Source organism: Nuphar pumila, chromosome 17 (genome assembly GCF_984573655.1).
Source record: "Nuphar pumila chromosome 17, dmNupPumi1.hap1.1, whole genome shotgun sequence".
Lineage (NCBI taxonomy): Eukaryota > Viridiplantae > Streptophyta > Magnoliopsida > Nymphaeales > Nymphaeaceae > Nuphar > Nuphar pumila.
In genome coordinates, this window is record NC_143265.1 from 13,981,448 (window position 1) to 13,996,072 (window position 14,625).

General features: G+C 36.4%; 1 protein-coding gene across 2 annotated transcripts; it reads right to left on the reverse strand.

Annotated features, from left to right (window-relative positions):
• Positions 1 to 1,711: 1,711 nt before the first annotated feature.
• On the reverse strand, positions 1,712 to 6,477 carry LOC149811682 (Regulator of chromosome condensation (RCC1) family protein). 2 transcript variants are annotated; one of them, XM_089992563.1, is made up of 6 exons: positions 6,034 to 6,477; positions 4,103 to 4,388; positions 3,661 to 4,010; positions 3,129 to 3,530; positions 2,607 to 2,991; positions 1,712 to 2,130 (listed from the first exon to the last, which is right to left on the reverse strand). In XM_089992563.1, the coding sequence occupies exons 2-6, from the start codon at positions 4,331 to 4,333 to the stop codon at positions 1,888 to 1,890; spliced, it is 1,611 nt and encodes a 536-aa protein (XP_089848689.1). In that variant the 5' UTR covers positions 4,334 to 4,388; positions 6,034 to 6,477; the 3' UTR covers positions 1,712 to 1,887. The 2 variants fall into 2 exon arrangements, with proteins under 2 accessions (XP_089848689.1, XP_089848690.1); XM_089992564.1 differs by lacking the exon at positions 6,034 to 6,477 and adding an exon at positions 4,458 to 4,532.
• Positions 6,478 to 14,625: the final 8,148 nt, after the last annotated feature.

The following is a 14,625-nucleotide window of genomic DNA, read 5'->3' on the forward strand; positions in this document are numbered from 1 at the left end:
ACGAACAGAGTCCAAGAACAGAGAGAGAGAGAGAGAGAGAGAGAGAGAGAGAGAGAGAGAGAGAGCAACCAATTGGCCCAGCTACAGTAGCTATTAAGAACCTGCAACAAAAACAAGATGAAGAGAGACTGAGCTCTGGCCTTCATATGCACATTAATCACCATCAGAACAATGAGTAGATGTGACCATCGAATTAAAGAGAATGATCATCAACGGTCAAAAGTGCCTAAATAAATGTACAGCATTTCAGGCAATTCTCTGTTTTCTTCTAAATCTAATCCATAAGAAAAAAGCAACACGGTATAATCCAACATATCAATGGATTTTGTTCACTGCACTATTTTTCATTATACCAACTTAAATTTCTTTATTTTTTTGTGTCACCAACTTTGTTCTTTTTTTTATTTTTTTGAAAACAAACAAATCTCTTGTATGAGCATGTTGTAAGAACGAATTCCTGGAGCAAATTTATCATTTGTTCAGGGCTGACTCCTTGGTTTTCTGTGTTCACAGGGGTTTAATCTCAGTTGCCTAAATTCCAAAGATAGATCCATCAACTGGTAGAACTGTATCTTGTTGTTTTCCTATGCTTTGCAGTGTTAACTGACTCATGATATTGCCCAGAGCAAGCAGCAGAGGAAATATCAAACATTATTTTCCAGATGAAAAGCATATGGATTATTAACCTTTTGTTCTATTATCTAGATGATATGCAACTCAACTTCTTTTGTTTGCCAATACTATTTAGATTGTACAAAAAATACTGTTTTCCCAATATTTTAACCAAATAGACAAGAAAATGCAGGCAAACACAAAATGACAACAGTTGAAGGACCATAGGATCCCATTTTTCAGTAGTTATGAGACAACGCCTAGCAGGCCAAAATGGTTCATTCCAGGTGTAGGTGAGCAACGTCAACGGTTAGAGCAAGGAGTCCAAAATTTGCAGTAAACATGTCAAGTTCAGGCTAACGAGAATTAACCCAAAATTGGAGTTTGCTACTGTCGGTTGAACAGATAATAATTGCTTACTATGGATTTAAGCCTGATAAGAATCATGGTAACATGCAAAAATATATAGAAATGCTGTTAAATAGACATAACAATACTAGCATACAATAAAAGAAAGAATAGGTGGTTTAGCAGAAAGAATGATCAGTACATGTAAATAGGAATTAGATTCAAGAAAACTAAATACTTGAAACAAAGTGAAAGCTGTTTGTGATATCTTGCAAAGAACCACAAACATAAAGTTTCAGCGGATTTCCAAAATCATTTGCAGAAATCAAATTTCCAAAAGATGTTGGGACATGCCAACAGTTCCTACAAGAACAAAAAGAAAAGGGAAATTATGAGGTTTGCCACTTCAATACCTTGCTAGAATGAAGAAACACTCTAATTTCCTCAGTGACAGAATAAGGATTCCTCCAGAACAGGACAGAATATATCCCCTAAATGCATGTTAGAACAGATGTAAATGCACTTACCTGAACAGAGACATGTCAAAGTGTACTGTTAGTGGCTTAGCTTTGCATCCTTCTGAGACCAACATTCAGATCACGTTCTTGCCTTATTTCTGCAAATTGACAAAGTTGTAGCCTGAAATCTACAAATAGCACATAGAACCGTACAAAATACTGGTCATCTTAGTTAAAATACTGACAACATCCATATAATGAAGTAAACGTAAGGCTTCAATCTTGATGGCACATTTATGCATACAATGCTAGAGTGGCAATTTAACTCGCCCGTTTTTCATTCACATGTCATTTCATATTTACAATTAGACAAGAACATAGAAGGGTGACATCAAACAAGAGCAGAAAACTTTGTGGAGCAAATAAACAAGGCTAACAGGAATAAACAAGGACATGAATGGGGTATAATTTAAGTAAGGTCGATATCGACCCGCTCAGGATTGCCCCTCTCACTCTGATGAGCCATGAGTGTGGTGCCTAGCTGCCCCTTGTCACCAGCACCAAATGCATAAAGCCTTCCTGAATCTGTCAGAGCAAAAGTATGTGCATTCCAGTAAATTGAATTAGTTAGGCTAATTTGCACAACCCTTTCATTTGCCTGCTTTAGCGATGCAACCAATTCAGGATTCAGCACGTTCACATGTCTGCTTGCCTGCAGAACAAAATTAGACCTCATGAGGGTAGAAGCAGTCATAACCATAAGACCAACAAGCTATGTCACAGGGACTCTGCCAACTAGGTGCCGCACCCGCGTCGGGTGCGGGTGCGGGTGCGGGTGCGGGTGCGGGTGCGGGTGCGGGTGCGGGTGCGGGTGCGGGTGCGGGTGCGGGTGCGGGTGCGGCACCCAGTGCGGTCAACCTGACCCTGGGTGCGACATAGCTTTTGGACTTTATATATATATTTTTATATTTTTGCCGCACCCCCCACCCAAGTTTTTTGAAAGTGCCACAGCCCTGCACCCGCACCAGCATCTGCACCCGCACCCTTGTGACATAGCCAACAAGATAATGATGCCATGAACAACGAATTTGTTTAAAGAAAGATGTGCATCTTTCTCGACATCTTCATCATTAAAAGCATAACTGTCTCCACAATCTCATACACAAGGTAAATTGAATTGGAGAATACCTGCCCATCAGTACCAATGGAGTGCCCTAGGCTAGAAGATTCTCCACAACCAAAAGAGTAGACATCACCATTTTCAGAAACCACAAATGTTGTATAGTCACCAGTTGCAACATGAACAGCTTTGATTCCATTCAAGGACTCCACAACCTTTGGAACAGTCTCACACTCCTCATTCCCGTGTCCGAGGCATCCATAACGACCCCAACCCCACGTGCAGACACGCCCATCTTTTCCAACCACTGCTGCATGCCAGGCACCAGCAGCCACTACAACAGGCTGAAGATGCAAAGTCCGAAACTGTTCTATCAAACGTGGTTGCTTTTCATCAGTTCTACAACCATGCCCAAGCTTTCCTCCCAATCCACAACCAACAGAATACACAGACCTGTAACAGAGTGAAGCATTTTCAGTATGATATTTGAGTTCCAAACAGCAATTGCAGAGACATAAAGATACTTCAGCTGTGGACAGAAGCTGAATAAATACATAAAAATTCTGACACTACTCAAATATGGAACTTACATTCCACTAGGTTGACATGCCAGTGCAAGAAGGTAACAGTATCCTGCTGCAATCTGTACCACAGGGATATTCTCCAGAGCACCCCCCATGAGATGAGGCTCCACATCATTTGGTTCACTATGGTGAGCAAGTTTTGCATCGGAACCCCAAGAAAAAGTATAAATATTTCCCTCTCTAGAGAGAACTGCAGTAAAGAAATTGCCAATGGCTGCTTGAACGACAAATATATCCTTCAAGGAGTCGACCAGTTGCGGGGTTGTCACACATTTTCCCCCTTGGCCACCATACTCGGCTTCACCAAATGAATCCTTTCCAAAGGCGTATACTTGCCCAGAATCACTGATCAGCATTGTCCTGCCAGCACCAGCTGCCGCTTGAATAATTCGAATACCAGCCAAGGATCTGAACAGTACAACAAAGGCCAGAAACTTGTCTTCTCAAAACTAAGCCAAGGTGACTAAATTATCAGGACATGGAAATAGGAACACTGACAAACAGATTAAAAATGTTGTAACTCTACATCCAAGATAACCTGATTTGGCGTGGTCGAAATTCTTCTTCAAGGGTCCCATGGCCAAGCTGCCCGGAATTATTAGACCCAAAGGAATAGACAGTTCCTTTTGATGTTACCGCCATGCTGTGTCCAGGACCAGCTATTGCTTGAGATTTTTCTCGCCTGCAACATTTTTCTCCTGCCAGCAAGAACCTCAGAACCAATTTCCACGATCCACCACACTTCTCCTTCAGGAACTCCCGTTCTTGTTTGCTCATAGGCTTAAAGATGGCTCTTTTCTGGCACATGTCCAGTGCCGCGAGCTCAGATATTGAAAGTTCAGTATCAGGAGCAAAGTGAGCAGGCTGCATGAAGAAGGAACACGTCACCTGCAACAAACTCAATAATGAAAAGAGAAGCATTATCAATTCTAAACCAGAAGCCACTTTGTATGGTGAGAATTGAAAAACTGGAAGCTTGCCTCTAGCATCGCAAGGTCGTGCGGATCCAAATTACACCCTGTGAGTACATGAAGAACGATGGAGGGATTGGCAGCTAAAGGGAACTCCCCAGGAGTAGATTCTCCAAAGCAATGCCGCTGCTGACGATGGTATGTTTGCACCTGAGAGACAAGGGTGAGAGGCTGATCGACAATCCCATGATATTGAATTGCTGCAGATTGCGAGAAGGGTCCACTTGTGGTGGTGTCCATGGGCACTGCTGCTTGCAGTGCCCTCAATCAAGTAAAAAGGCACGGAAAACGGAGGCTGCATTTAAAAAAGAAACCAATTCATTCTTCGCTCTCAAGGCTGCATGACTAAAACTTAGATATGTACATCTATCGGCTGGGATTCATCTAATGTTCACATTCAGCTTCCTTCTGTTAACCACAAGATACAATGCCAATGGAAAAGCTTACTAACAGAATAGTGATAAAAATCACAAATGTGGCTATCTAATATTAATACTAAACGTACATTTCAGAATTCACAATCATCATCGTAAACTTTCACAATGCTCTCAAACACATTTGATCAGGAGACCGAACGAAGGAATACTTCAAACATTATTTGCAGCTGCCCGAATAATTAAAATGCTCAACGTTTGGAAGGATATATGGAATATGAATAAATAGATCATGGACAAAATGATGGGGAGCAAATATTTGACCAAAACTGCTGGCCTAGCAAGTTGCAATATGAAAAGGATATCTGAAATGAAGATTACACAAGAAACATACATTATTCCAGGTCATGTTTTACTCTATAACTATCCACTTTTCCATGAAAGAGAAAAGAAGGCCTGATTAGTAAAGTGTATAACTTGTATAATAACCATGATGGAGAAAAGGAGCCTGATCAGTAAAGTGGATAACTTGTACAACAACAATTTCGACAAAATTTACACCTGACACATTGTTTAATGTGCCCAACTCTGCATTCGCACTCTGTTTATCATTTGGAAATCATCCTAATTTGCAATTCCCAAGTTAATCACTGAGAAAGGAACTAGGATTTCATTCTTTCATATATCTTGCTCTTTTTTCTCATAAACACAGGATCAAACCCAAGATCACCCAGATGGATACAAATCAAATTTTTAAAAGGTACAGAAACAAATCCTCGGAATTAAACCCAAAGATCAGTCGATTCAGATGTAAACCGAAGCTCTCAAAATTTTCAGGGTCACTGAAACCGATCCCAAGACAATGGCAAATTGAACAAACTGAATATGGGATGATTTTTTATAAGCGAAACCACCCACTTCAAAAGGAGGAAAGCAGCACAAAAGAACAAATTCAACCTCAGCATCATCATTCTCATCAATTCGGAAACATCCGCTATCGAAGTCATGATGCGCATCAAAACGGATAACCAATAAGAATAAGAAGCAATTCCATCATTCACTGCCAAGTCTTCCCATAAGCATCTAAATTTTTCGGCAATTAACAAAACAGAAATCCTAAATTCACGTCAACGCGTAAATATATTCGTAAACCAGTCTAACAAAAGAAAAAATCCTCTTCTACTGAATCAAAACATATTTTTTCCTGGGAAACGGCAGAATCAATGCAAGTCAAAACAACAAAAACACGCAGTCATCAGATCACACACTCAGCAAAAAGGGAAAAAAGAAAAGCAAATTAATCAATAAATTCATTATCGTCATCATCATTATCGAAGAAGAAGAGGAAATCAGAAAAATCAACGATCAATCAAAATACTTCAAATCTTGACAGAAAAAGTGAATTTAAAAAGAAAAAAAAAAACAAATCGAATCATCAAATTCCAAGTAAATCGAAAGCGCAAAACAGAAAAACCGAATTACATAGAATTTTAAAACAGAAAGTTAATGAGAAGCTCCGATCGCCATCATAGAAAACGACAGGAGAGAGAGAGAGAAGAGGATTACAGCTTTGCATAGTGTCTCTAAAACGCATCCGATCGGAGAAAACAGCGGAGAAGAAGGACGGGCGGCTGGAAATCCACCTCGACCCTCTCCCGGCTACGTGACACGACGGAAAAAAAATCCTAAAACCGATTCGATTATCGAGTTAAACCGATCGAAAAGGCGAGAAAAAAATAAAGAAACAGGATGACGAGTTCGATGATCGGAAGAGGGAATCGGAAATCTCCCCTCACTCTTTCCCTCTTCCGAATACAAAATAGTCCGATCAATCGATATCTCTCTCAACTTTTACTCCTCTTCTTCTTCTTCTTCTTCTTCTTCTTCTTGTTCTTCTTCCTCTGCTTCTCCTTTTTATTTGCCTTTTGTATTCCTGCTTTTATTGAAGGGAAGGGGGAATATCCAGAGAGTTTTTTAAGGGAGAGGTTGCTCGACCACGCAGCCTTCCACCTGTCTCCTTCCTCTTTCCTTTCCGCCCCTGCCTTTGCTTTTTATTGTTTTTGCTCCTTTTTTTTTTTAAGTTACGTGTAGAGAAGAGAGACGACTACCGTATGCCACTGCTTAAGTTTCAAATATTTAATATAACCCTTCTTTTTTAAGAAAATACTCAGATAACCTACCACAACCACTTGCTTAAGCTATGTCACAGGGACTCGATGACGCCGGATTCGGATTTGACTTTAAAGTTTAAAAAAAAAAATTTCAAATTTTGGGACACGAGGACAGGTGGTTTTTTAATTTTTAATCAATAAAAAAATATCTTTTTTACATTTTAATGTTAAAAATGTTTTTTATTGAAATAAAATTAAAATATAATCAAATATTATTTTAAAATATTAAATAATATTGTACATGTTGGTGTCTGAGTTAGCGTGTCCATTTGTGTTACTAGGGGACACGTAGCCAAAATGGCGTGTCCCTGTGACATCTTGTGTCAAGTTGGACTTGGTTTGGATCAAGGCATTACCGAGTCCAACCTAAGCCTATCTGAATTCAGATTTAGAGTTAGATGAGAATCGGCTAAACTTGAATCTGGATCCAATTAGCTTAAAAACTACATTACATACATCTAGGTCCGATTTTAGTCACATTAGGATAAAAAAAACTTGATACCAGGTCTAGTATTTATTTCAGATCCGACTTTGGCTACTGAATCGGACTAAATATATTTGGATTTGGACAAAGATCCAACATGAATTTGAACTGTTTACATCTCTAGGCTGTGTCACTTTTTTCGTTCTTTAAAATTGTTTATTTGCCCTTAAGTGATAAATATCAATGAATAGAACTTGAGGTGTTTAAGCTCAACTCATTGTCGTGATAAGCTAAGCCTAATTCCTATTGAGCTAAGGTTCAGTTGCTTATCTACAACAAACAAAAAAAAAACAACAAAAAAAAATAATACATTGTTTCAAGATTAAAAACAATGAAATTTGAACTCCATACTTGTTCTTTGCAAACCAAAGACTTCAACCTTTTTTTTTAAAGGCAAGCTGGGGTTAGGCAGATCCCTACCAATTATACAAGGATACCATTGGGATTTGAACTTGCAATGTCCGAACATATGAACACATGGTGACGTGCACTAGCTGCTCTTGCTGAGCTTATTTTACCAGCACAAACTAGCTCATGTAGTTGGTAGGAGCTGTCAGGCGGGACATTGCAGGTTCAAACCCCAGTGGTTCGTTGAATAATAACCTGTGTGTGTTGTTGTTGTTGTTGTGTGTTTGTTTGTGCTCATGCTGAGCACAAGCGAGCCCTTTTCAAGGTGAGCCATGGGTAACTTGTCTAGGATTGTTTAGTTTACCAGATCTGTCCTTAATTATAGGTAAGGCTGGTAAACAAGCTGAACAATCCCAATAGAAGGTGTTCAATCTTGACTGGTTTCTTGTATCGAGGCAGACTGAGCAAGCTTGAGCTCATGAAAAGCCCGGATTAAACTAGCCAGCCCGAGAAGGCTCGTTTATAAAAACCTATATTTTTTTAAAAGTCGAAAACAACAAAACTAAGCCTAGCTCAAACTAGCTCATTTACAAAATTAATAATTGTTTCAAACTTGTAAGTAATAGGAATTGAACTCTTAACTTATTGCTTACAGGCCAAACACTTCAACCATCTTTATTCTATAATAAAATATATATTTATTATTAATAAAATGAGCCTATACGAGCCTAATGCTTGTCAAGCCTATTTCATGAGCTGGAATGAGCTTTTTATGAGCTGAGCCATGAACGGTTCATCTCAGCTTAATTATAGGCACAAAGTAAGTAAGATGCCACAACAACTTAAATAAAAAAAAAGCTAAATTTTTAATTATAAATAGATAACCAGAGTTAGTGTCAAATATTAAAAATATCTGATTCAAGTCTGGTTTTACCTAGGTCCAAACCAAACCCGACCCATTGACACCCCTAATCTACGGTGTTATATGTGAGAAAAAATGCCAAAAACATTGATTTTTTGAGGAGACAGAATAGGAAAGAATGAGAAGGTGGGCAAAAGGAGCACATTTCTCTCTCTCTCTCTCTATATATATATATATATATATATATATATATATAAAAGTTTTCCCAGTGATAAAAAAAATGAATAGCTATCAAATTTTTGCAACTCATAAAATTACTTCTTTTTCGTCATGATCCAAGAACTGATTCTCATTAAATTGAGCATGATTAAACGCATCTAACAGTTCAGATCTATCATAAAACACTTCAAACTATAGGGCCTGACAAGACCTAACGAAAAAAAGGGCCTAATATGTTCATTTCTCATATATATAATAAAATCAGATGGTCAACCTAAAGGGTACTAAAACCCTTAACTAACTGTATGCTTTCCCCACTTTGCACCGTGCATTTCTCTCTCCTCTCTAGCTCCCATTCATCTCTTCCCCTCCTGTGCTTCGTCTATCTTTTCCCTGCGAGGAACTGATTGATGCCGGAGCACAATCGATATCTCTCTCTCTCTCTCTCTCTTTGTGCATTGAGGATGCCGGAACCTCTCGCTCTCTAGGTCTTGAGGATGTTGGAAGCCATCCACTAGAGTCCCCACGACTAGGCATCCCACAGGGCATTGATGACGCTTATGTACCCTGCTGCACCCCTTTTGCTGAAACCCACAAAGGTATTTTCCTTCTCTTCTTTTTTCTTTTTCTTATTTGAGGGTTTTAGGACATTGTTTTTCTATGACCCAACAAAACCCTTGATTTTTTTTCGAAGATATCTAAGGATTTTATTGTCTTGGGCTTGCAGAAAACTTAAGGATGAATTTCGTGAGCACTTTCCTACATTGTGTTGAGCTTGCAGAAAATAACATGAGGGATACTTCAATAAAACCCTTAATTTCCACCATTCTTTCATGCTTCAACAAAACCCTTAATTTTCTTAAGATTTTTTTTTTGCTGTAATTTTCTCATACTTTAAAGATATTTTGGGTGTTTATTGTTGATTCTTCTAGAAAAAATAAGCCTTTGATTTTTTGTAGAAACTAGTTGCAATTTCATCCACTTTGTCCATGAGTTTGGGGTTTTACTCTTCTTATATGAGTGCCTCATTATGTAGATGTTCTCATTATGGCTCCCTAATAATTATTTTTGCATTTTGATATGTATTAATTTTCAAGTATGGTGTGAGGATTATTTGTTGTTGGTGTTTTATTTGTTTAATTTTTGAGAGAGAGAGAGAGAGAGATTTGGGATCACTTCTATGGAATTGAAAAAGACTTGATAATGAACATGTCTCTCCATATTGCTGGTTGTTTGTAATGAATTGTGCTATTTAGTTATTTGGGAGATATAGTTGTTAAGGAGATGGCAACTCCAACCAATCGCCAAATACCAGCTCTCAAACACTTAGGAATTGTTAATTCTCAATACTACCAAATCTTGGATTTGGCATTTTACTGCCAATTATAAGCTCTCAAATAGAGCATAAGTGTGCATAAACTATTCTCTTTGATGTCAAGTTTACTTTTTTAGAAAAAAACAATTCCAAAAGCACCTAAACTGGTGTAATATAGACTTTTGTGGTTTGATTATGTCGATTTGCATTATCTTTCAATCCCCGGATGATATTGTTATTTTATGGATGTGACAATTACGTAGGTCTTTTGTTATAATATGCTATGTTTAAAACATTTAAACTAGATGATTATAATATTAATATTTTTTTTATAAATGTTCTAGGGAACTACTGAATTCTGTGGTTTCTTTCATTGGCACAGAAGGTAGAAGAAAGGGTTGAAATTTTTAGTGGCCGAATTGGAAGATGCACATAAAGAGATTAACACATGCACATAAAGGGCTTCAACAAATGCATCAAATAGAAGAGCAATGTTGGGTCAATGGTTCATCGATATCTCATGAAGATTCCTCCAGCTCATGCACTTGATGGATACTTGGGTGTTCTAAATCACGATCATAATCTTCATTTGACATGAAGGCACTAGATCAAGCATCGCTGGTGCTCGGGTGTGTCCATAGCTTTCAGAGGTGGGCCACGTAAGGCAGGGTGGTCGTGGGGCCCAACCTGGGGTTTTCCTCACTTTGGTGAGGGCTCTTCATCATAAAAAAAAAAAAATCTTAATTCGACACAAAATGTTTTTTTATGTTCAATTTATCTTTCATAGAAGTACCATATGCCCTGGAGCAAGGTTGTTTGGTGGTGCTCTTCTAATGAGTGAAACACTAATTTGTTGTAAATTTGTTACTGCCCTTTGAAATAGGTTACATCTTTGATCTTAGGATTAAGAATGCTGAGAAAAAAATATATATTTGTCCAAGTACAGATTGAAGTGAGGAGAGATTTTATGGCTTGTGTCAGTGAGATTTTATTTTCCTTAATGGGCATTTTTGACTTATAATAGATTGCTTGGTACGTTGAGATTGATGGATGCTGCTGAACTTATGGTTGTAGAACAGGTATCTTTAAGTTTTTGGATGCCAATGAAAGTCCAGAAAACTGTAACAAATATTTTGGCATTTAAGATCTGTTGGGAGGTATCTACTTATCTAGGTGAACAGGAAAGGCAAAGTGTTGACTGTGCTCCCAAATGCAATCCTTTCTCCCATTGTACTTGCTCCTCCATGATATTTTCTATTCCAGACTACCATTTGAACATTGTACTTATTAAGCCCATTGGGAGTGTCCTGGAACCTTACCCCATTAGTCCCATTAGAACTATAGTAAAGCAAACCGAGCACATACAATCCTTTCTCCCATTGTATGTGCTCTTCAGTTTTCATAATCTCATTCTGATTGCTTTGCGATCTTCAATTACGATGAAGCTTGAACTAACTGGAATCAATGATTACATAATCAGATTTACGAAACCAGAAAACAAAAATACATAAGAGGTAATTTTTTATAAAGCCAATTAAACAAAGACATGGGTGCTGTTACATAAATATATAAATTAAGTAGGTAACAAGTTGAAGGTACTTTTTACCATGTCTAATAAGCTTGCACGGTCCTATTATAGCAGTGACAATGTCTTCACTGACCTGCAGACAGCAGCAGAAACAAATATATATATATATATATGAGTCAGTAGAATATGAGAACTAATGTGTGAACCGTGATTTTAATGGATTTTTTCTACTTTTCTCTTGAATCTAAGTGCATGGATGTGATCTACATGCTTGGTTTTATAAGAACCAGCACTAGATTTTTGGCATTAAAATCAATGGCTCATGATCTTCATAAATATTCAAGCATTCAAAAACCACAGTTTTTCATAAAAAATATACGATCCAATTGTTGATTCCTTACAAATTCACCATGCCGAGCACTCGATCCACATGGTTGGATTTGTAAAAAGGTGCTGAAAATGCCCATATTTCTAGTTCTCATATTCTAGTGACTCTCTCTCTCTCTCTCTATATATATATATATATATATATATATATATATATATATATATATATATATATATATATATATACATATATATATATATATATATATATTGAGAGAGAGACCCATTTAAATTTTATAGAGTTTGAGTTCAGATATTCAATAGAAATGTGTATATGCATACCACCTATGTTAAGTATAAAAAAATAGAATGCGTTCATGTTCTGTCACAAAGATTCATTGACACAAGGACACATGATGTGACTTCGATTTGCAAGTTCAATTTTTTTAAGAAAATAAGACATGATGACATGGAATTTTTAAATTTTTAATCAACAAAGATTATTTTTGGTATTTTAATAGTAAAAATATATTTTTATTAAAAATGTCAAAAATATTCAAATATTATTTTAAAAATATTAAAATAATTTTGTACATGTCGGCATGTCCACTCTCGTGTCACCAGGGACACTTATTCAAAAATGGTTGTCACTGTGACATAGTTCATTAGATTCAAATCCCAACTCACTCCTTAGCACAAAGGTAGTTAACCACTACTACTATGGCATCTTTTGTTGAAGGTAAGAGAAAAACTGTAAACCCCACAAATTTTTTATATTTTTATGAAGAATAAAAGAGAATTTAATATTAAAAATACTATGTGAAGTTAATATGAGATTAAATTGTAATTCAAACTTAAATTTGGAGTCTCATTGAATTTTGATTTGAATTTCTGAAATTTAAATTCGGATTTGGATTTAATTCAAATTTAATAAATAGATCGCAGGTGTTATAATTGGATTTGATTCGAATTTTCATTAGGATTTAGTTGAATGTTAATTCGAGTTTGAATTACATGTTAATTTAAATATTAGTTAAGGCTTGGAATTTGGATTTAAATTCAATGTTAATTTAGATTTAAATTACATGTAGAATTTAATTCAATTAGAGTGAATTACATTTAGAACTTAATTTAGTTTGAATTAAGTATAAATTTGGGTTTGGATTTGATTTGGGTTTACCTAAATAAAATTGGATCTTAATGGGTTTGAAATCCAAATTAAAAAATCATTTAGAATTTGATGCAGAGTTGGCGACGAAGATGATCCTCAATTCGAGATCCAAAGGGATCTCAATGTGCAGAAGCCTATATTTCAATGAGCGAATCCAACTCGCGAGAATCGAAAAGAATGGATTGGTTCTGTTTGGGTTCAACGGACTTTCAGACACGAGAGTTGGAAATAAAATCCCAATAGACCCGGAACGACTGAAGTCAGACTAGACAAATGTCAAATTGAGGAAGTTCTGACTAGGACTTCACGGACATGACTCACTAATATATATATATATATATATATATATATATATATATATATGTGTGTGTGTGTGTGTGTGTGTGTGTGTGTGTGTGCATAAGTGGAATTAGATGGATGCAGTAGAAAAATCAAGATAGTGAAGACTTCAATTTTTCAATACAAACTGGATTCAAGTTTGGATTCAAATTAGATCTAAAATTCAAATCGGATCATGGGTACCTAAAGTGGATCTAAAATTAAGTAGATTTAGTTCTGTTTAATTCAAATCCAAGATTTTCTAGCAGAGACACCATACTTGTGCCAAACCATCACGAAAAGGTTTGGATCAGATGTACTGGATCCAAGATCTAGTTAGAGTTGCAGTTGAAAAACCTAAGTGATCCGCTTAGGAATAAGAATGGATCTGGATTCAGAATTTAATGCGAATTAGATATGGTGTAAAGATGTGGTATAAAGAACAACATAAATTAAAAATATTACATGAAACCGAGTGTGGTCGAAAAGTAAAAAGATCATTTTGTCCTCAGTATAACCGATTAGTAAACAAGGCATAACTTAGTATCTCGAGGTCAGATTCAAGTGATTTTTGGATCCTTGGATTTTTCTTTTTTAGTATCATTAGCAGGGGATGTGATGACAAACTCTAAAAGAACGAAATCAAAGTTTGGCATTAAAGCCCATGGACACTTTCATAATTTTTTACAAAGACAAGACTTTAAATGATAATACAGAATATTCATTGATTTCAGATCAAAACTTGCGAGAGGCTAAGGATATTTCTTAGAATTGGAATATAAGCGTTTCAGGTAAGTAAACATTTGTAAATTCCTTCTTAGTTGAATAAAATACTTGCAAGTTAGTTTAGGCATCTTTCAATATATATGATTTCATGTGCTTTAAGTATGCTAGTTTTATTTATCTTAAATAGAACAATGTTTAGCATGCTTAAGGATCCATAAATTGTGATGTTCAGTTTGATGTTTAAATATGATGATACATATTGCATGCCGATTGATTTATGACAAGATTTAATTATGAATGTATCCTATGTAGAGAAAATCATGATATTACTTTATGTAAAAGATTTATGTATGAATTTGAGAATTGAGTGTATAGTTTCAAAGTCTCGGGGCAGGAACTATCATGAGAATTTCACGCTTATGCGTTGGAAGGGGCATTGTAAGTATCGTGATTTAATAAGTTTGTGGTGGGTTGCTATCCTTAAAGTTCTGACAGGTGAACACGTGTTAAAAAATACTTAGTAGACATACATGATGATTGCATAATGCATAACTTTAATATATAAATATTGAAAGAATAATGTATATAGGATAACCACACAAAGCATAATAAAAAACTCTACTATGTGACATGATATAGGGCATTGTTGAGGTGTGTACTTTGGAAATATCTGAGACATTCCTAGGTGA